The sequence below is a fragment of the Eptesicus fuscus genome, chromosome 17, assembly GCF_027574615.1.
Source record: "Eptesicus fuscus isolate TK198812 chromosome 17, DD_ASM_mEF_20220401, whole genome shotgun sequence".
Lineage (NCBI taxonomy): Eukaryota > Metazoa > Chordata > Mammalia > Chiroptera > Vespertilionidae > Eptesicus > Eptesicus fuscus.
In genome coordinates this window covers 37,229,989-37,251,401 of record NC_072489.1, presented here as the reverse complement: position 1 = coordinate 37,251,401, position 21,413 = coordinate 37,229,989, and the positions used below count along the sequence as shown (strand labels likewise).

The 21,413-nt window shown below is 38.0% G+C and overlaps 1 protein-coding gene across 4 annotated transcripts in view; it reads left to right on the top strand.

Annotated features, from left to right (window-relative positions):
• IDE (insulin degrading enzyme) overlaps window positions 1–21,413 on the top strand; it is a 75,973-nt gene that overhangs the window by 10,812 nt on the left and 43,748 nt on the right. For 2 of the 4 annotated variants that reach the window (XM_054729379.1, XM_054729378.1), the window contains exons 2-5: window positions 3,790–3,834; window positions 8,399–8,583; window positions 9,555–9,762; window positions 12,979–13,148. In XM_054729379.1, coding sequence (XP_054585354.1) covers window positions 3,790–3,834; window positions 8,399–8,583; window positions 9,555–9,762; window positions 12,979–13,148 — 608 coding nt within the window. The remainder of the gene's footprint in view (window positions 1–3,789; window positions 3,835–8,398; window positions 8,584–9,554; window positions 9,763–12,978; window positions 13,149–21,413) is intronic. The other 2 variants (XM_008156910.3, XM_008156909.3) reach the window with 1 other exon arrangement.

Below are 21,413 nucleotides of genomic sequence, written 5' to 3'. Positions count from 1 at the left end.
CTCTCACACGCAGGAATCTTAGGGGAGGGTTTCAGCAGAAGATTCATGTTTTCTAGGTGTGCTCCTACAGGGTCGTGGTCTTCACTAATTGGTCAGTGTCAGTCAGCGTCATCAGTCATCGCAGCCGGTGTCATCAGTACAGCTGGTTTTGCTGCTTTTCTGGTCTGGAGCTTAAATATCTGAGGCCTAGATGTTATTTCTAGGGAGGTGACTTTCTGTATCTGCTGTAAATTGCTCTGTCAGTTTCTTCAGCTGTCTGCTCAGTTTCTCTGTTTCATTTGTTCTGGCCTATCTCAACACCTTGTGCCTACTTAAGCTTCACTTGTTTCTCTTCCCCAGAGTAGAATTCTTTTGCTTGGGCCAAGCATGATCTTCAAGCCACACCCAAAATTGCCCAATACCTCCAGAGAAGAAAACAGATGATGATCATCAGCTCATCTCCCAGCTCACCCCTTTCTGGAATTCTAGTCCCTCTGATCCTTATTGCTTGTACAACTCTCCAATAGCTTTAAAAATGTGATTTTTGTAATTTATTGTGGCTTTTGTAGTTATTGAAACTGAATCAGGTTGCCGTGACCTATTATATCCTACTCAGAAATGGAAGTTGTCAGTGGAGTGTTGTGACTTTTTTACATACACAGTCATGCCAGCCATGAATTATGTTAGTCTACCTCCCCTTCCTGTCACATCTATATGTGTTTTCTTTTTCTTGCATTATTGAACTGGCCAGTACAGTGTTGATAGAAGAGATTGTAGTAGCATCCTGTTTGTGGGGATGAAGGGCTATTCTCCCTTTTATTTTTAGTTTGCTGACTTTTTTTTAAGGACATGAATGATTATTGAATTTAGTTAAGTATTTTTCTGCATCTACCAAGATGATTACTGTTAGATCTGATCAGATAAATGAATTGATACCCCCTCCTCTGGGAACTGACCTTTAGGCCACTTCACAGTGGACATTCCACTTGCTTAGACCACATTCCACTTGCTAAGACCATTATCTCTCCCCTCCGGAGTTTCCCAGAATCTGGACCTGCACAGAGAATTCTCCGCCCAGAAAAAGCCCACCTAGAGTCCTTTAAAAACTTCTGACTCCCAGTCTTTGGGGCTCAGCCCATCTGGTATTCAGATGATCTAATAAATTTATAATTCTTCATCCCTTTTGGCCTCAGGCGTTCCTCCTTCGGCGACCCTAACAAATTACATGGTTTTTCTTTCTTTTTTTCTGTTCCTATGGCTTAATGCAATGGTCGGCAAACTCATTAGTCAACAGAGCCAAATATCAACAGTACAACAATTGATATTTTTTTTGAGAGCCAAATTTTTTAAACTTAAATTTCTTCTAACGCCACTTCTTCAAAATAGACTCGCCCAGGCCGTGGTATTTTGTGGAAGAGCCACACTCAAGGGGCCAAAGAGCCGCATGTGGCTCGCGAGCCGCAGTTTGCCCACCACGGGCTTAATGGATGCATCTAAAAAATAAATTACCCATAACCCTACTATATCTACTGTAGTAATTATTTTCATATTCCCTTTTATGCATGAGACAATTCTATACTCTCTTCAAACCTGCTATACATTTAATCCTGTTATACTTTTTTCTTTTTCTTTTCCTTTTTCTCTTTCTTTTTCTTTTTCTTTTTCTTTTTCTTAGCAAAGTATAGTGAGAAAATATGGTTCTCAGCTCAGGGACTCCTTTGGCAGATTGGAAGCATTCTTCCAGCCTCTTTCTACTACTTACCTCTGTTTTACATGGGAAGTAGAAGAGGAAAACAGAAAACGTTTCTTGCATCATTTATTTTGACCTATTTAAAATTTTATTTCCTTGTCTTTGTTATTTGGAATTGTTAGGAGAATGGGGTCAGGGAAGGGCTTTGGGGTGGTAACTGGGAGCTGAGAAAGGAAGCCATTTATGATTTCCTTAAGTACTACCTTCTGCTCCTCCCCTTCCTATGCTCCTCTTTCGTTATAGGTCCCTCCAGCTTTGCCACAAATCAGGTTTGTGAATGCCCTTGGGCAAATCACTTAATTCTTGAGCTTTCGTTTCCTCATCTGGGCTTAAGGAAAATGAAAAGATTAAATTAGCAGTTTATAAAGCATATGACACTTTAAAAATGGAGTGATTGTTAGGATTAGTACAGTGGCATCTTTCTCACATTTTCTAACAGCCTGAAGCCTATCTGTGGAGGAAGGATACTTGTGAAACACCCTAGGTTACCAAATACACATATAAGAAACCTTCTGGCCATGGTGGTTCAGTGTTAGAGCGTCAACCTGAAACCAAAATGTGGGGTTTTAGTCTGAAAAATGGGTTCACGGACAAAAACGGTTAATGGAGGAAAAGTTCATTGAGAGAAGCCAGTCCTGGAAAAAGTGCACCTGGGGTTCTGGGAGCAGGCCAATTTCGCTTCTCCCCCCTTTTCTCTCTCCTCCTTCCTTCCTCCTTCCCTCCCTCCCTCCCTTTCACTCTCTCTAAAAAAAAAACAAAAAAAAAAAACCCTAAAACTTTGTGATTTATAGGACAAACTTGTAAATAACTGAACATCTGCTCTTATTCTGCAAATGACCTTCTTCCCCTCTGAAGCCCCAAGGCACATTGTACCTCATCCCTAGCTTGGATTATCATACATACCATTTATACCTTTCTGTCTGTGAACCTCTTATGTATGTGGGATCACTGACTCTCTCATATATGTGGGGTTCACATACATACATACATATGTAATTAAATTTAGTTAATTTCTCGTTACTCTGTCTCATGTTGTCTTAATTATTAGACTACCCAAAGGAACCTAGAAGGGTAGAGTAAAATATCTTCCTCCCCCACATAAGCTTGTCACTTTTAGAATAAACAGCCGTTCTATATAATAAAAGGCTAATATGCAAATTGACTGAACCGCAGAACAGCCAGTTGCTATGATGTGCACTGACCACCATGGGACAAACGCTCAAAACACGAGCTGCCCCTCATGTTCAGCGCGCTCAGCCAGAAGCCAGGCTCACGGCTAGCGAGTGCAGCGGTGGTGGTGGGAGCCTCCCTGTGGGGAGTGGGCCTAAGCCATCAGTCAGACATCCCCCGAGGGCTCCTGGACTGCGAGAGGGTGCAGGCTGGGCTGAGGTACCCCCCCTGAGTGCATGAATCTTGTGTACCAGGCCTCTAGTCCTGTATAATAAAAGGCTAATATGCAATTTGTCCCCTGGAGGTTCGACTGACCAGGAGTTCGACTGTTCGCTATGACGTGCGCTGACTACCAGGGGGCGGTGCGGAACGAAGGAAAGCCCCGGCTGGCAGCCGGGGGAAGGAAGGCCCTGATCATCCCTCATTGCCGGCCAGGCCTAAGGACGTCTAGTTGTATATGCACCAAAATTAGAACAAAATTTGCAAAAGCACATATCTCTAAAATGATACTGTTACAGGATTTCTTATTCATTTAAGAGTTTGTTTGCTTTTTCTTTATAAACACCTTTCCAGAAGGTGCACAGTTAGAACACCTGACATTTTGCCTGAAACAAAGACAAACATTCATCATGAGAAAACAATTTAATTGACAGGATTTTAGTTTATACCCACCTTTATAATCTAGCTTGTGTATGAGGTAAGGGGTACTGATCTCTGTAACTGAAGATGATTCCCGAGACATGTTATTTTTTTAGGTCAAGTAACGTAAACAGTATTTGGGAATATGTAGTCTTATAGTGAAGCATTCTAGTACTACCACTACCTTTTTATTCTTATTTACCTCTGCTTTCTGTGGGGAAGAAATGTTTATGGTATGATTCTGATTTCAGGCATTTTCTCCTGGGATGCCTCCTCCTCGTTCAGAGTGCCATAGGGTAAGCTCAGCTTCCGCCTGTGGTTTGGCAGTGGGTGGATGGATTCCACAGAAGGGTGGTTTTGATACATAATTGACTGTTAGCATGATCATTCACCTGTTTGGGTTTATAGGTCATTCATTTAGAAATTAGAAATGGATCAAATCTAACAAAGGCAACAAAGTTTCTCAATCTATTCAATGTACTATGCAACACTTAAAGAGTTATGAGAAAAAAGGATTGTAAAAGGTCATCGGAATAAAAGATTATTTGCAGAAAAAATTTCTTCTTGACATGAAAATTTGGAAATGACTTATTTGGGAATTTGTTTTTGCAAACCTGCCTTTATATGTCCAGATCTCTCAGTGAAAGTTCTGGTTGTAGTTCTATTAACACCAAGCTCTTGTATTTCCTCTCTATGCCTCATGTTTTTTTTCTCAGCACCAGTCCTTTCCTCTGGTAACTCCCTCTTATTTGGCATGCTTCTATTCACCTACTCTCTTTCCTCTCTCCCCTCCTAAAAAGTTAGGTGTCCCCCTTCCATTACTCCCATAGTGCCCTGGACAACTGTGCCACACAGTTAAAAGTTGACTTGTTTTCATGTCTGTCGCTAGGCTGGGTTTCTTAAGAGCCAAGGCTCTGGCAAACTCATCTTTGTAGCCAGCATGCATGGTGTGGTGTCTGGATCTTCATAGGCCTCCTTAAATGTTTATTTGGATTTCGAGGTCCTGGAGTGGGCACAGTTAATAACTGAGTTCTAGTTGTAACTTTGGCTATATAATCTTGGACAAGTGATTTCAGGTTCCTGAGCTTTAGTTTTCTTATACGTAAGATAGGGGACTAGCCCATTTGGGGATCTTATTAAAATACAGATTCTGGCTCAGCAGGTCTCTGGTGGTTTCTGATATTTTACATATTTAACAAGCTCCCGGGAAGAGTCCTGCTAGTCCATGAACTGCAAAGAATTAGGTAACATCTAATGGCTCTTCCAGCTTTTAAATACTAACCTTCTGTGTTGTAAATTCTAAACAAAATTACAAAATATGCTGTAATTACTAAATATCTCTCCAAGTTCATGAGAATGCTTAACACTGACAATTCTGTGCCTTTGATGAAGTTTCCAATGTGTAATAAAGTCCATGAAATTGAAAGTTACTCCAATATTTTGACTTTGACAGGTTAAAAATATCAAATATGTGTTTGGGAAAATTTGATTTAGCACTAGCTTGTCATCTAAAAGTCAGAATACTTGCTTGTTCACTCTTTGTTGGGTGCAAATTGGAGAACATTTGTAATAAATAAAATTAATTTTGAATGCTGTATGCTAATGAGCTGAGATGGATAGACACGTGATCTCATGAGTATAAATACAGAGACAGGCAAGCTGTTGATGAGTTCATCATCATCAGAAGAGTTCCAGATCATTTCCTTCAGTTCTCCAGAAGGTGAGAATCAAATTGTTGTAGGATGTGTTGGTAGACATGCTTTAGGTAAAGCCAGCCTGTGCTATTGAATATGGATTGCTGGGAAGGATCTTGTTTGAAAATGCTGTTATTAACTCTTTTGGCTTTTGCTTCAAGAAGTCATATTTGATTCAGGAGTATTGTCAGCTTGGAAATTTATAGTTGTCCTTGATCTCATATACAAATGTCTAAAAGTAGTTGGACTAATTTTTATGTTTGACTTATAGAATAAATCTATCTCTTTATTCTTAGCCATACCATGGATATTAACCAATCATAGCTTCAATGCCCAAATGAGTTATATAATGCCTCTGATTATATTTTTTCTTTTAAGAAAATGAAGATCTGGACAAGAGAAATTGAACCCTGAAAAAAGTACAGAATGTAGCCTATAGTTGAGGGTGGTTATCTTAATTATAATGAATTTTTCACCTCCCATAGAATAAGACAGTTTGTCCCCCCTAACTGATCTGTATTTGATCTCACTACAGTTGTGGATTGGGTAGAAGTTTCAGAGCTCCGCCATCATCAGCATCAGCATTATTACATTTTAGTTGCTTGTAACTTTTGGTTCCCCTAAATGAAACTGGCTGGGCAAGCACAGTAGAAAGCTTTGGATATAAACAATGGCAATGGAACCAAAACAGCCTTTAGTTTTTGCTCCCACTGAGTGGAATTCGTTACTAAAATCCCAGTCCCCTCCCTTCCTCTAGTAGAGCTTTGCAGGGAGGAGCCTAGGCGTCTCTGGTGCACACTGAGCTTTCTTAATGTTTTCTTTTAATGCTGCCCTTCTGGCTGTGGAGCTTAATGGAGGCGGCCTCATGGCTTATTTAATCTTAATGTTGCTGCTAGGTTGGAACTCATTTTTCAAAACAGTAATTTATATTGAACTCAAGGTTTTCAAAACCAGCTATTAACTGAAGGCATTTGCTGTAGTCCAGATTGCCCCTGGGGAAATACTTTAACCAGGATTATTATTGCGCCTGTCTTTGGAGGCTTAGATAGACCATTTTCTGTTACGCGGAGATTTTTTTAACCACAAAACACCATTTTTTAAGACTTTGTACTCGGATTTTCTTTCTTTTTTAAAAAAAATATATTTTATTGATTTTTTTATAGAGAGGAAGGGAGAGGGATAGAGAGCTAGAAACATTAATGAGAGAGAAACATTGATCAGTTGCCTCCTGCACACTCCCTACTGGGGATGTGCCCGCAACCAAGGTACATGCCCTTGACCAGAATCGAACCTGGGACTCTTCAGTCCGCAGGCCGACGCTGTATCCACTGAGCCAAACTGGTTAGGGCTGCATTCGGATTCTCATCTGCCTTTGACATTGATCATAAAGTGGTTTGTGGCTAATGAGGTAGAAAGAAGTTGTTAATAATACCTTTTCACTTCCGCATTGCTTTTGAATTTTCCAACAGTGGCCTTATATCCCAAAAATGTTAGTATTATATTTTGTTTTTCAAGAAATTTTTACTGCCCTAGCTGGTTTGGCTCAGTGGATAGAGCGTTGACATGTGGACTGAAGGGTCCAGGTTCAGTTCCAGTCAAGGGCACATGCCCAGGTTGTGGGCTCGATCCCCAGTAGGAGGTGTGCAGGAGGCAGCGGATTGATTCTCTCTCACCATTGATGTTTCTATCTCTCTCTCCTTCTCCCTTCCTCTCTGAAATCAATCAATCAATCAATTAATAAATAAATTAATAATAAAATAAAATAAATTAGACATTTTTACTATAAATAGGGTAAAACTATTAGCAATGTCTCTGTAAAGTACTATGTGGTTTTTAAAAACTGGTATTGATACATTTAGTATGACCTATGGTACTGATCTTTAATATTCCAAATATTCTTTTCTAAAGAAGATATCAGGGACGATCTTAATAGGAGCAAACAAACCTCTTTGGTTGATAATTTCTTACTCAGAAGACTAGTTACAGATATTTTAGAGAGGAAGCTTTTCTGATAAAAGCAAACTGGATTTTTCACTCCATTAATCTCCAAAGATTTTAACACAAAAAATAAAGTTTTTATCCCATAAAATTGTATATCTATTTGTGTCCCCTCTGATTTGCTGTTAAATCTGGATGTCAGTCTTTAAGGAGCAGTCAAATCCACTTCTTTTGTCTTCCAGGTGAGAAGCAAATGTGGTAGCGCAGGGTTATTTTTTCTCTATAGTTTAAGATATGTTTTTGGCTTTACTTGATTAGTATATTCACCTACTAATAATAACAGGCTCAGTTTTTGTCTCTTAAGCAACATAGATAAGAATAGCATCTACTCTTAGTCTCAAAACATACATACCCCATCCTCTGGAAAATCCCTTTGCTGCACTAATAATCCCTGCATAGCAGTCAAGAGCCCCTTTCCATCAGCATAACTCGAGCTTTCTTAGAGAAGAAAAGGACTATCAGAGGAAGGGAAGTAAGTCCTTTGTAAGACAATTTAGCATCTTTGCTAAGATGACTGGACTTGTTCCTGCTCTGGCATTCACCTTTGCCCTAGACTACAAAAATTACTTGGGGTCCTTCCAACCTTGTTTATTTTTATGTCCCTACTTTTGCTGCCAAGACTCATAGATCAGCCCAGATCTCTTATTTTGTATTAGGACCTCACAGGGTTTTTCCTCATTGAAGGTTGTTCCCTATGTTCTGGGCATGTGAATACTAGACTGATGCGTTCTAGATCTGCCCTATCTTTGAATGTCATCAGGTTGAGCAATGTTTTGGATGACCTTATAATAATTCTTGCAACTCTCAGCTCACTTACTCTAGCAGATGCCTCTGAAATATGTGGGAAAGCAGTTATTGGTAATTGAAAACTGTATTCTAGGTCAGCACATGGGCCCACTCATGGCCCAACCCATCCTGTCTCAAATCCCCATCCGTGTGCTGTCCTAAATATGGCTCTACAAAAACAATATTAACATTTCTCTGAATGAATGATGGGTAAGAGGAAGGAGTGGAATGATTATACCCTGTAGGTAGGCTATAAAAAGTTTCCTCCAGATGTGTTTTAATCTGATGATATAATAAATGGTTTTGCTTAATGTTATTCTTTGTTCTTTAAAAAAAAAAAAAAAGGCAGCCACAATCTAACAATTCAATTTTTTCTTTTAAGTTTCCACAAAAAGACCTACAGCAAAATGAATAATCCAGCAATCAAGAGACTAGGAAATCACATTATCAAATCTCCTGAAGACAAGCGAGAATACCGGGGGCTGGAGCTGGCCAATGGCATCAAAGTACTTCTCATCAGTGATCCCACCACGGATAAGTCATCAGCAGCACTTGATGTACACATAGGTACAATTTAAAATTGTGAATTAGGCTTTGTTCAGTTTCATTGACCTGATGTTGACATTTATTAGAACTTTCCATATTTGTGCAAATAAAGACCTAACAGTTGCCAGTTCCATGAACCTTATTTTGTACAGTAGCCCTGTACAGCTATTGATAATGTACAACTGTCTAAGTCAAATAATTTTACATTTACCAAGAGCATCTTGTTAGGTTCCCAGCTGAGGTGACCTAGCAGCAAGGAAATTCATTCCCATCTTGTACTGTAACAGTTCTAATTCTTTCACTTTTGTACACTTTGGGTACACAAGGAAATACATTTCCTAGATTCTTGTGTGCACATTTCTCCCACATTTAATGCTGCTTTACTCAGCTTGCTTCTTATCTATATGTACATTTAGTGAGGCATGTTTTCTTTCTGAAAAATTTTTGTTTAACTCAGTGACATTTTAAAATTGAGGGAAAAAGTAATAACCATCATATGTTGAACAAATAATTATTGCTGAACACAATATAGTGTGCTTTGCAAATATCATCTAATTGTTATTCACACAACTCTCTTAAGTTAGGTGTGTATATAGAAAAGTGACTGAGGCAAGATGGATAAAATATTGTGCTCAAAGTTTCATAGCTAATAGAGCTGCTAACCCCCAAACCAGTGCCCTTAGCATTCTGCTATACTGTCTCCTGCAAAATAAAGACAACAGTGAATTCACCTCTTTCCCTCCAGTGTGATGTGTGAGGAAACTAATGTCCAGAGAGGTTAAAATCTGCCCAAGGTCACCAACTAATTAATGTCAAAAGACGGGGCTAGAACTCGTATTATTTCAGAGCAGCCGATGCTTAGTTTTTTCTGATTGTATGATTGGAGTTGTCATGCTAACAGAAATTTCAAATCATCTGTGACTTATCTGTATTTGATTTCTTTCAACATAAAAAATGATTTATTATATATATGTTTTCTCTACTCTTTACAGGTTCATTGTCAGATCCTCCAAATATTGCTGGCTTAAGTCATTTTTGTGAACACATGCTATTTTTGGGAACAAAGAAATATCCTAAAGAAAATGAATACAGCCAGTTTCTCAGTGAGCATGCAGGAAGTTCAAATGCTTTTACTAGTGGAGAGCATACCAATTATTATTTTGATGTTTCCCATGAACACCTAGAAGGTGCCCTAGACAGGTAATGCTGAATACTCTATACATTGTCCAACTTTGTGCACTTACGACATTAATAGTAGTAATAGTAATAATTATTATTTTTACAGAGATGCCTTCACAGCTTTATAGCTTAACAAGAGGTATTTTAATCAATATTTCCCTCACCCCTGGGTTTTGTAAAAAAGAAAAATAATAATGTGATCTCATATATTTACTTTGTGGTAGAAGAAAAATAACGGTCTGACTTTAAACCAGTCTTCAGGCCTACAAAATGCTTTATTGACTTATAAAATTCTCACCAGTCTTTCCCATTCTAACTGGTATTACATATGAAGCAGGTGATAAAGAATAAACTGTAACAGAACATATTTCTGTTCCAGAATGCTAGAACTTAAATACTCTTATTTCCTTTAGTTCCTCTATTCTCAAGAATACTTAGCAGATATAGAATGCTTTGACCTGCTGTTTCAAACCTGGGTACTTTTTGTGAAAGTATTTTCTATAACAGTCTCCCTTAGGCCAATTTAATTTCTTGGTCAATTTTCTATATAGCTAACAATTTAAAATTTTTGTTATATTAGTAATTTGATTCATTATTCAAAGTATAATTGTTTTCTTGGTGAATTTTAATAGTTTTCTGTATTATCAAGTGTAATCTGAAGCTTTTTAGTGAATCTGTACGGAGTTTGACCTTGCAGTTTTAGTAATTGTCAACTTCATTTGCTTGCTTATCTTAATAATAGTCATTCTATTTTTTAAGCAACCTAATAGTTTGAATTTATTCCTTAGAGCAAAGAACATTAACAGGATACATGGCTAGCTCAAAGTAGCCTGTTTCTTACTTACTTTAGCTTATGTTTCAATCTTTAGGCAGCAGCTTTGAGGTATAATCATATGTATTCGCAGAAGACTAACAATAAGTTCCCTGGGCTCATTTTCTGCTTTACAAATGCTACTGCAGATGTTCATATAATAGATCTCTGTATGATGGAGGATGTCTGTTACTTGGCTCAGAGTGAAAAAAAAAAACCACTTGTATAAGAGCGTCTTTTTAAAAAGTGGCTTATACTGTTCATAATCATGACCCTTCATGTAGGCCTATCTAGTTACACCGTGTAACTCTTAGGCACATTTTCCAGCCTGAACATATTGACGTAGGTAGAAGAGGTTGCATGTCCAGAAATAGCTCTGTTCCAATATATCTTTGATTATAGATTATAGTTAGATGGATTTCTCTTTGGATTGGTGTGTGTAAAGTGCTTATCATAGTATTATGTTTATGTACTTAAAATAAATATCAAATAATAACAGCCTCCTTGACAGCTGAACTGTGGGAGGTGCAGTTGCTCAGATGTTACAGACTCAGAAGTCTCTTAGGTCCACTGAATAGTAGTTCCATTCAGACAGACCTTCTACTCTCAGTTTCATTTGAACTCTGGATCTTGTTTTTATAAGATGGAGGCTAACGTTTCTTTAGAAGAATTATTGTATGAAATCATGATTGCAACCTGATATAGGAGAGTTAATTTATTAACTAAAGGTATCTTAGTTATACTTTGGTACTACTATTAAAGCATAGTCTCAAGGAAAGCATTTTAGTTACTTTTGTTAGAGTTACATGCCTTGGTATTTGTGGAATCACTGCTTATTAAAATTTTAAAATACTCACAATTTCATAGAAGCCCATAGTTATGACTTAGTCAAACTACTATGTCATAGGTTTTTCACTCCATTTTTTTCCACTAATTAAAGTAGGTTTGTTTATTTTTCTCCATGAGAAGAAAAATTCAAATAGAGCCTTTTAAAAGTAGGTCACTTAGTTTGTCCTAAAATGTCTGAGTCTTAGTGAAATTGCACCTAAAACTGTAAGTTTAAAGTTTCCTTGCCTAAGGACTGTCGCCTGCCTTTTCCTTTTTTGGAGAATTAGCCATTTATAACAAGGATTTTCATAGATATGCCAAATTGCAAATCTTAAATAGATTGTTGCTGTCTCCATAGTCTGCCTTGACTTTTTGGTGTTGTGACATTATGATTTATTTATTTATTTGAAAATATATTTTTATTGATTTTCAGAGAGGAAGGGAGAGGGAAAGATAGAAACATCAATAATGAGAGAGAACCTTTGATTGGCTGCCTCCTGCACCCCCCCTACTGGGGATCGAGCCCACAACCATGACATGTGCCCTTGACCGGAATCGGACCCAGGACCCTTCAGTCCCCAGGCCAACCAGCTAGGGCGACATTGTGATTTATAATAAGAAATATATATTTGGTCTTCTTTTCTGGTCCTGATTCATAAAATTCCTAAAAACCCCTTGCAATTTCCTAAGTGGTCAGAACCATTAAGGTTGTTAAGTTAATGAGGATTTGGGGGAAGCCCCTAGGTAACCTGAGGATGGGAGCCACATGATTAGAGATTTGAAACTTACAGTCTCATCCCTAGACCTCTAAGGAAGGGAAAGGGGCTGGAGATTAAGTTCAGTCACTAATGGTCAATGATTTAATCAATGAAGCCTCCCTAAAAATCCAAAAGGATGGAATTTGGAGAACTCCTAGTTTTGACCACATGGAGATTTGGTGAGAGGCGTGTTCAGAGGGCATGGAAACTCCTCACCGCTTCCCACATACCTTGCCCTGTGTACCTCTTTTTTCTGACTATTCCTGAATTATATCCTTTTATAATAAACCAGTAAGCTAGAAAGTAAAATGTTTCTCTGGGCCCTGGGAGCTGCTCTGCTAAATTAATAGAACCCGAGGAGGAAGTTGTGGAATCCTCTGATCGATTGTTCAGAGGGTTGGTCAGAAGCTTAGGTGACAACCCAGACTTGTGATTAGTGTTTGGAGGGGGCAGTCCTGTAAGGGGCAGCATCTGATTTTTAGGTAGACAGTGTCATAATTGAGCTGAATTGTGGGATACCCAGCTGGTGTCGGAGAATTGTTTGGTGGTGTGGAAAAAAGACATGGGAATTGGTGTCAGAATCGGAGGTGTTCATCTTTTTATATCTTCGCTAATTATTTAACATCTCTCGGGTAGATTGACTTCTGAATTTACATATGTCCAATATTATATTTTTCTTATGTTACTTAGAACATACTTTATATTCCTTTTTTCTTAGTAGCAATGGTAGTTTTTTTCTGATTCTGTAGAATTAATATTTCCTATCTGTTATGTTTCAAGCATTTTTTAAAGGCCACTTTTAAAAAATAACAGCTTTTAAATTATGTTTCACACCCTTAGGTTTGCGCAGTTTTTTCTGTGCCCCTTATTTGATGAGAGTTGCAAAGACAGAGAGGTGAATGCAGTTGATTCAGAACATGAGAAGAATGTGATGAACGATGCTTGGAGACTCTTTCAGTTGGAGAAAGCTACAGGGAATCCCAAACACCCCTTCAGCAAATTTGGAACAGGTTTGTCAACAGCAGCTTTCATGCATTAATTCTCCTTGACCTCATTTAAAACCATGGCCTCTTTGCATAGTATTGTATTTTACAGTTCAAGACGGAAGATTTCAGAATTCATTTTTACCTACACTGTTTTTTATAAACTCACAGTCTGGAGCTGAGAAGTGGTTGTTATATCATTGTTACTTCCTTTCGTTTCTTGCCCCTGCCCTTAAGTATCTGCCTGGTCCCAGTGTAGGCACCTATATTGTGACTAATGACCTAAGATAAAGCCAAAGCTGAGGTATATGGGCTTCATGGAGAAAGTGATAGGTTATTGAGAATAGTGACCAAATATGAAGTGAGTTTATTGGGTAGCAAGGTGTAGAATTGAATTTAGAGATTAGAAACAATAAGAATGAAGGAGTTATAATCCACTTAACAGGTGACTAGCATTTTACTTAGTAGTTCCAAAAGAAGAATGTCATACAAGAGTCAGATTCTTGGCATTGGACTTTATACGTAATATTCAGGATGATATTCTCAAACTTGTAGTAACATTGACCTGATCAATTATTTGCCCTGTAGAGGGTTTCTCTCGACATCCCATTCAAATAGGGGTCTAAATGTTGAAGGAGCAGAGCAGTTACAATTGTGAATAGATACCAGAATTTCAAAGGGAGAAGATAATGGATCTTTTTATTCTAAAGTCTACTTTCTAATGGGAGCTACAAAATTAATACTTTTCTTCCTACCTTTTAAGTTCTTCTAGCTGGGCTAATAAATTAAAAGACATTAACAGGAGAAAATAAAATCTTAATACATACGCATGGGAAATGCACGTAAGCATGACAATTTCAAAAACAGTGAGGCAACATTGGGTATATATGACATTTTGGATAAAGGAGAAAGGTAGGGGGAATGGGGTCTTAGATTTAAGAAGTGAGAATGGGCAATTTACAGATAGTTTAGGGAAAAGGGAACACAGCAGGCAAATTCTTGCTAGGCAACTCAGAAACAGTGGGGGACAGGATTTCTAGTGAACAGGCCCCTGCTTGAAGTCCTCCTGTTTACCATACTTAATTCAAATTAGGCTAAAATGAATGTCCTGAAATTCCCTTCCTGGAGTAGTCCTTTCCATCTAAACCTCTTAGGCAGGAGGTTTAGACAAATCACAAAAAAAACCTCTTAGGCAGGAGGTTTAGATGGAAAAGGCCAAAGGTTCTTTCTTTTTCTTTTTTTTTTTTAACAGTCAAGAACTGTTACTTTTTAAAATATATATATATATATTTTATTGATTTTTTACAGAAAGGAAGGGAGAGGGATAGAGAGTTAGAAACATTGATGAGAAAGAAACATCGATCAGCTGCCTCCTGCACACCTTCTACTGGGGATGTGCCCGCAACCAAGGTACATGCCCTTGACCGGAATCGAACCTGGGACCTTTCAGTCCGCAGGCCGACACTCTATCCACTGAGCCAAACCAGTTAGGGCCAAAGGTTCTTTCTGAGTCTTGTTTCTTAATAAGCAGCTTAAAATCAGTATCCCAATAGGCAGCTTCAGGATGGCAAAACTTTGGTCCCTTCACTTCTAAATAGAAGTGCTATTTTTTAAAAAATATATTTTTTTTATTGATTTCCGAGAGAAAGGGAAAGGGAGAGAGGGATAGAAACATCAATGATGAGAGAAAATCATTGATCCTGCATGTCCCACACAGGGCATTGAGCCCGCAACCCCGGGCATGTGCCCTGACTAGGAATCGACCGTGACCTCCTGGTTCGAAGGTTGACACTCAACCACTGAGCCACGACTTTGGGCAGAAGTGCTATTTGTAATGCTCAGTTCAAGGTTTGTTGAATCCTCCTGCTCCCATTGCCTTCACCTCTGCTCATCTAGATGCAGAACATCTGCGATGGGGATGGCTCTATGGGAGACAGACTGCTGTAGAAGACACACAGTGCTAAGTGTGGAAGGAGGTTAGAGGTGGGGATGACAGGGCGTAGAAAAAAATTAATGTCTTGATTTTATAATTGTATTCTTTATTCATTTTTTTACTAAAAGGTGTTTAAATATTTATTCAGTACTAAAATATTTAAAGTAAAAAACAAAAAGTCTCTCATTTCTTCATCTACTCTTGCCATTCCCACTTAACAAATGTAATTGTTATATTAGGCTGCTATGATTTTAAAAATACTACTTTGGGGATTATAAAATTACATCTAACTAATAGATTGTTTTGTGCACTTTCAATTTTATGTTTATTATGTAAGTTAACTTAAGGGACTTTTAAAAAAGACTATAAAAAAAGCTTTCTATCAGTTTGGATACCACACTATTGTATCCAGTGGCAGTCAGGGAATTAGCATACCTTTACAGAATTCTAAGTTGTTTTAAAAATTGCAGTTAGAAGCAGTGATTCTTTGTTCTTCAAATTTATATACTTGGCACTCAGTATCAGTATCATTGCTAAGATAAATTCTGAGGTCCCTGAAATGTCTGTGTAATGCCAATTTGTTTGAAAAGTGACTTTAGTAGAGAACATCAGCATACATGGAATATTAGAAGGGAATGTGAGTTAGAAATTTTTTTTCCAAAATTCTTACACCCAAGTAATTGTTATCCTTTGGCGGATTAGATACTTACACCAACAGTGCTGCCATTGTGCAGAACGAGTTGGGGCTCCTCTTTGGGAGTTGCCTCTTCTTAAATGGCCTCACTGGTGACAAATCACAATCAGTATAATCAGGAAGCAGCCACAAGTCTTCCAGAAATAAATCCAATGGGGAGGGTGAGTAATATTATTTCACAAGCAAAGAAAAAATGTCCTAAAGGAAAGTTTCAGGAGTGATTGGCAAAGAGAAACATTGAATGGCCATATGTATATGGGTGGGGTTTGAGGGCATATAACCATTGACAAGGCTAAGCAGTTAGTCAGCATAGGATGAAGTAATATAAACAGCCAAGACATGAATAAGCCAGACTCAATGCAACAGGACAGAAACTGTGATGTAAGTAGTGCAGATGCCAACTTACCTTCTGATTTTAGAAATACAAATTAACATTGAACTTTTTGGAGTAGAGGTTCTGTCATTTCTAGAGTCAGATACTTTTGAAACTATAATGAAAGATCTAGCCCTAGAAATTACACATAAAGAAAACTTTGTAAAAGTGATCCTCAAAGAAGAATTCTGTTATTCTTATAACAGAATTCTGTTATTGTTATTCTTATTAGTTTATTTCTGTTACTTTTGAGGGACTTCAGATGTTTCTGTGAATGTAGGCCATTTTGCCCATCAAGGGATTATGATTTCTTATTCTAATATTAATAATATTTAAATATAAAATATTTTAAAGAATATTTAAATCATATTTACATAATAATGTCAGGGAAATCTGGGTATTTCTAAATGAACAAAATCCAAACATTGTGTTATTTATTTTTAAGAAAACCTTACAATATTTGTCCTTTACAGTGTTTTCTCATGCTTCAGTAGATCAGTGGCTTTCAAGCTGTTTTTTAAACAACCCACAGTAATAAGGATGTTTTACTCAGCAACTCAGAGCACATACATGTGTGTTTGTGTAAGACCTAAAACAAAAGTTTTACCAAACATTACCTATCTTACATCTTAGGCTGAAGTCTGGTATCCTCATTATATTGTTTCTTTATAAGAAATTCTGTTCTGCAAATACATTAAACTTATTTTGCTATGATCAAATGTGTTTCAATCCACAGTTTAAGTAAACCAAAGTCATAGGCAGTCATTTCAGTAGATTTAGAAAAAGCATTTGATAAAAGTCAGCACTCATTCATGAATAAGAACAACCCAAAACTCTTGCTCTGATAAAAATCTATCTCAAACATCATGATTAATGGTGATGTTTCAAAAGGATTTCCACTAAAAGTAAAAAACAAAACAAGAATACCCTCTAATTATTTTTTTTATTCAGCTGTACTATCGTACTAATTATTGCAATAAGTCAAGGGAAATGTGATATTTAAAAGGTGGAAAGGGACCTGAACGGTTTGGCTCAGTGGATAGAGCATTGGCCTGCAGACTGAAGGGTCCTGGGTTTGATTCCAGTCAAGGGCGCGTACCTTGGTTGCGGGCACATCCCCAGTAGGGGGCGTGTGGGAGGCAGCTGATCAGTGTTTCTCTCCCATCGATTTTTCTAACTATCCCTCTCTTCCTCTCTGTAAAAAATCAATAAAATATATATATATTTTTTAAAAAGATGGAAAGGAAGCAAAAGAAAATTTTGCTTATTTTCATATGATGTACTTTTCCGCATACAAAATATTCAAGAAAGTCTTCAGATCAGCCATTAAACACAAGATAATTTACCAGAGTTGCCAAAAGAAGAGAAACATGCTAAAATTATGTTCTTCATAGATACCAAAATTCTCAACAAAATACTAGCAAACCAAATTCAATTTACATTAAGAGGATTATATGCCACGAGCAAGTGGGATTTATACCAAGGATGCAACAGTGGTTCAACATCCACAAAACGATGTGATTCATTACATAAACAGAACCAAGGATGAAAATCATATGATTATCCCAATCAATACAGAAAAATCATTTGATAAAATTCCACTTCTATTTATGATAAAAACTCAACAAACTGGGTATATAAGGAACTTACCTTAACTTGATAAAGGTTTTATATGCTAAGAACACAACTAACATCATACTCATGGGTGAAAAGCTAAAAGCTTTTCATTTAAGATCAGGAACAATCCAATTGAAAAATGAGCAGAGGACATGAAAAGACACTTCTCCAAAGAAGATATACAGGTGGCTTACAGACAAAGGAAAAGATGCTCAGCTTCATTGATCATCAGGGAAATGCAAATTAAAACCACAATGAGATACCACCTCACATCCATCAGAATGGCAGTCATCCTCCTATCTAATAAAAGAGTAATATGCAAATTGACCATAACTCCAACACACCTCCATGTGGACATAATATGGCTGCCACAAGATGGCCAGCAGGGGAGGGCAGTTGGGAGGGACCAGGCCTGCAAGGGAGGGCAGTTGGGGGTGACCAGGCCTGTAGGGGAGTGCAGTTGGGGGGATCCCAGGCCTGCAGGGGAGAGCAGTTGGGGGGACCAGGCCTGCAGGGGAGGGCAGTTAGGGGCAATCAGGCTGGCAGTGGAAGTGGTTAGGGGGTGATCAGGCTGGCAGGCAGAAGCGGTTAGGGGCAATCAGGAAGGCAGGCAGGGGAGCAGTTGGGAGCCAGCAGTCCTGGATTGTGAGAAGGATCCCAGATTGGAGAGGGTGCAGGCTGGGCTGAGGGACACCCCCCCCCCTTGCACAAATTTCGTGCACTGGGCCTCTAGTTAATAAATAAGTGCTGATGAGGATGTGGAGAAAATGGAACCCTTATGTACTGTTGGTGGGACAGCCAACTGGGGCAGCCCCTATGTAAAGCAGTATAGAGATTCCTCAAAAAACTAAAATAGATATACCATACAACCCTGGCAATTGACTTCTGGGTATTTATCCAAAGAAACAGTAACACTAATTTGAGAAGATACATGCAGCAGTATTTACAAGAGCCAAGATAAGGAAGCAACCTAGGTGTCCATCGATACATGAATGGATAAAGAAAATATGATATATAAATTATTGTATTTCATATATAGGAATTTCAAGTAACTAACTGTAGATACATTAACCTAAACCTTCAGAATCCTGGGTTTTTAGAGAACATTTAAGATTTTCATGATTATAATGATCAAGTTGACCTTTTCTTGAGAACCTTATCAGACATACAGTTGGAGACAGCTGTAGTTTCTAAAATAGATTTTTTAAACTTCAGTCTTTCCCACAGAATGTAAGAAATATATGGCTGATTTTAGAAAAATAAATTCTATTTCCTTGAAAGTCAGCATTTATATACATTAGTTCCTGAGTTTATAAACTTTTTTAAAAATAGAATTTAAATTGTTACAATGAAAATATAAAATAGCTTTTACTAAGCTGTACAATTTACAAAGCCCTGTTCATGTCTATTACCACTTTTCGACAGAATTACAACCTAAGTTCAGACGCTCTGCTGAGGTTTAGCATGGATTATTCATTTAATCCTCACAGTAATCCTGTGAGATCGGTTCCTTATTCTTATTTTACAAATAAGGAAGTGGGTTTATAGAGGTTTCCTGTGTCCCATAGCTAGGAAACCAAGGAGTCAGGGACTGAGCCCTTGCTTTTAATCTCTGGGCATATTACCCCTATTTTACAGATAAAATAAATGAGCCCTTGGAGATATTTGGAGTCTTTTCCAAGGTTGCTTAATTAGTGCATGATGGAGCCAGGACAAGAAATCCCAAATCTCCCAACCACCAAGCCAGTGCTCTCTCCAGCAGGCTCAGAGTGGCAGTCCCATTGGGTCAGCACCCCTGACATCCTCAGTCCACTGTGGGAGTTCACTGTAATGGTGACAGAGCCAGCAAGGTAGGATTCAGATTTTGGTAGTGGCATTTTAATTTGATGTACACGACCCAGCTGAATTAGCACTAAATTAGGACAGTGTGTGTCTGGAGACTAAGCTGGTATTTGTTATCCCAGCCATATTCACGTTGTTCTCTACACCTGCATTCTTCTTTTCTTTATTTTTTTAAGTGTTTTATTGATTTTAGGGAGAGAGAGGAAGGGAGAAGGATATAGAGATAGAAACATCACTGTCACTTGCATGCCCCTTACTGGTCTTCAAGCCTGAAACCTGGGCCTGTGCCCTACCTGGAAATTGAACCTGGGGACCTCTTGGTTCATGGGTTCATGTTCAACCACTGAGCCACACCGGCCGGGCCACACCTGCATTCTTAGGTAGAGGAAAGTCATATGGACCATTGGCTGAGCTTTCTTCCCTACTTTACTGCCATGATTTCTATGATATACTCAGAAGGTGGAAGTACCTCCTACAATTCAGATCATAGCAGTAGTAGCTGCTGTTTATTGTGTATTTTCTACTATACAACAAGTATTATGTTAAATACTTTGACACTTTCACAGATTTATTACTTGTCATAAAAGAGATAGGTACAAACACAAACATTACAAATACAGTTTGAGCATCTGATGTATACTTCTCTAATTGCATTTTTCTCCCAGCTCCTGACAAATAACCACTATCTTAAGCTTGGTGATTATCATTTCCATGTTTTTTTAATGAAAACATTGCTAGTCATCTGTTTACCTCTAAGCAGTATGTTGTGTAGTTTTTTAAATCTTTTTAAAGATGGTATTTTATTGTGAGTCATCTATACCACTTGTATTTTTTCTTTCAATGTTATATTTTTTTAAGAGTTATCCATATTGGTGAATGTGCCTTTGATAAGTTTTTCAGTCTTATTTTTGCTACTATTCGAATAATTCATTGAACATGTGTACCAGTATTTATCATTTTCCTGTTAATGGAACAGTGCTGCTGTGGTGAGCATTCCTTGTACATGTTTCCTTGTACACAGAGTTCCCTAGGGTACTAGGAGTGGAATTACTATATAGTAAGACATATACATTTTCAGATTTAACAGATGTTATCTAATTGTTTCCTATGGAGGTTGATTTAATTTGCATTCCCTCATGCAGTGTCTGAGTTTTCATTACTTCATGTCCCTAAATAGCCCTTGGTGTCATCAAACTTTCCATTCTATTTATTGGATATTGAATGCTGTTTTATACTTTTCTTAAAATATATTTTTATTGATTTTGGAGAGGAAAGAAGAGGGAGGGAGAGAGAAACATCAATGAGGAAAGAGAATCATTGATTGGCTGCCTCCTGCATGCCCCTCACTGAAAATTGAGCCCACAACCTGGGCATATGCCCTTGACTGGAATCGAACCCAGGACCCTTCAGTCCACAGGCCGACACTCTATCCACTGAGCAAAACTGGCCAAAGCGTGTTATACTTTTTTACAGATTTTTCCCCTACTAATTTGGTGTAAGCCTAACAATGTCAGGATAAGAGATTGAGAGTAAGAGAAGTTAACTTGTTCAAGGTAGTACTACTGGAAGATAGCTTACCCTGGATTAGATGATAGCTCTGCCAACACTAACGCCAGCATTCCTCTGCACCTCCCTACCTGGGTAGGGATCCTGGTGCTGACAGTAATAGAGTCCACTCAGTAATTTAAGGAATACTTATGGAATTCTGTGCATTATGTCCTGCTTTTTCTTTCATTTCTATAACTATTTCTTGAGAATTTCCACTAGCGAGCCTTCCTGTTTTTAGGAAACTCTTAAAGGAATTGTTCTAATAGCAAGCCTGGCTCTGGCCCA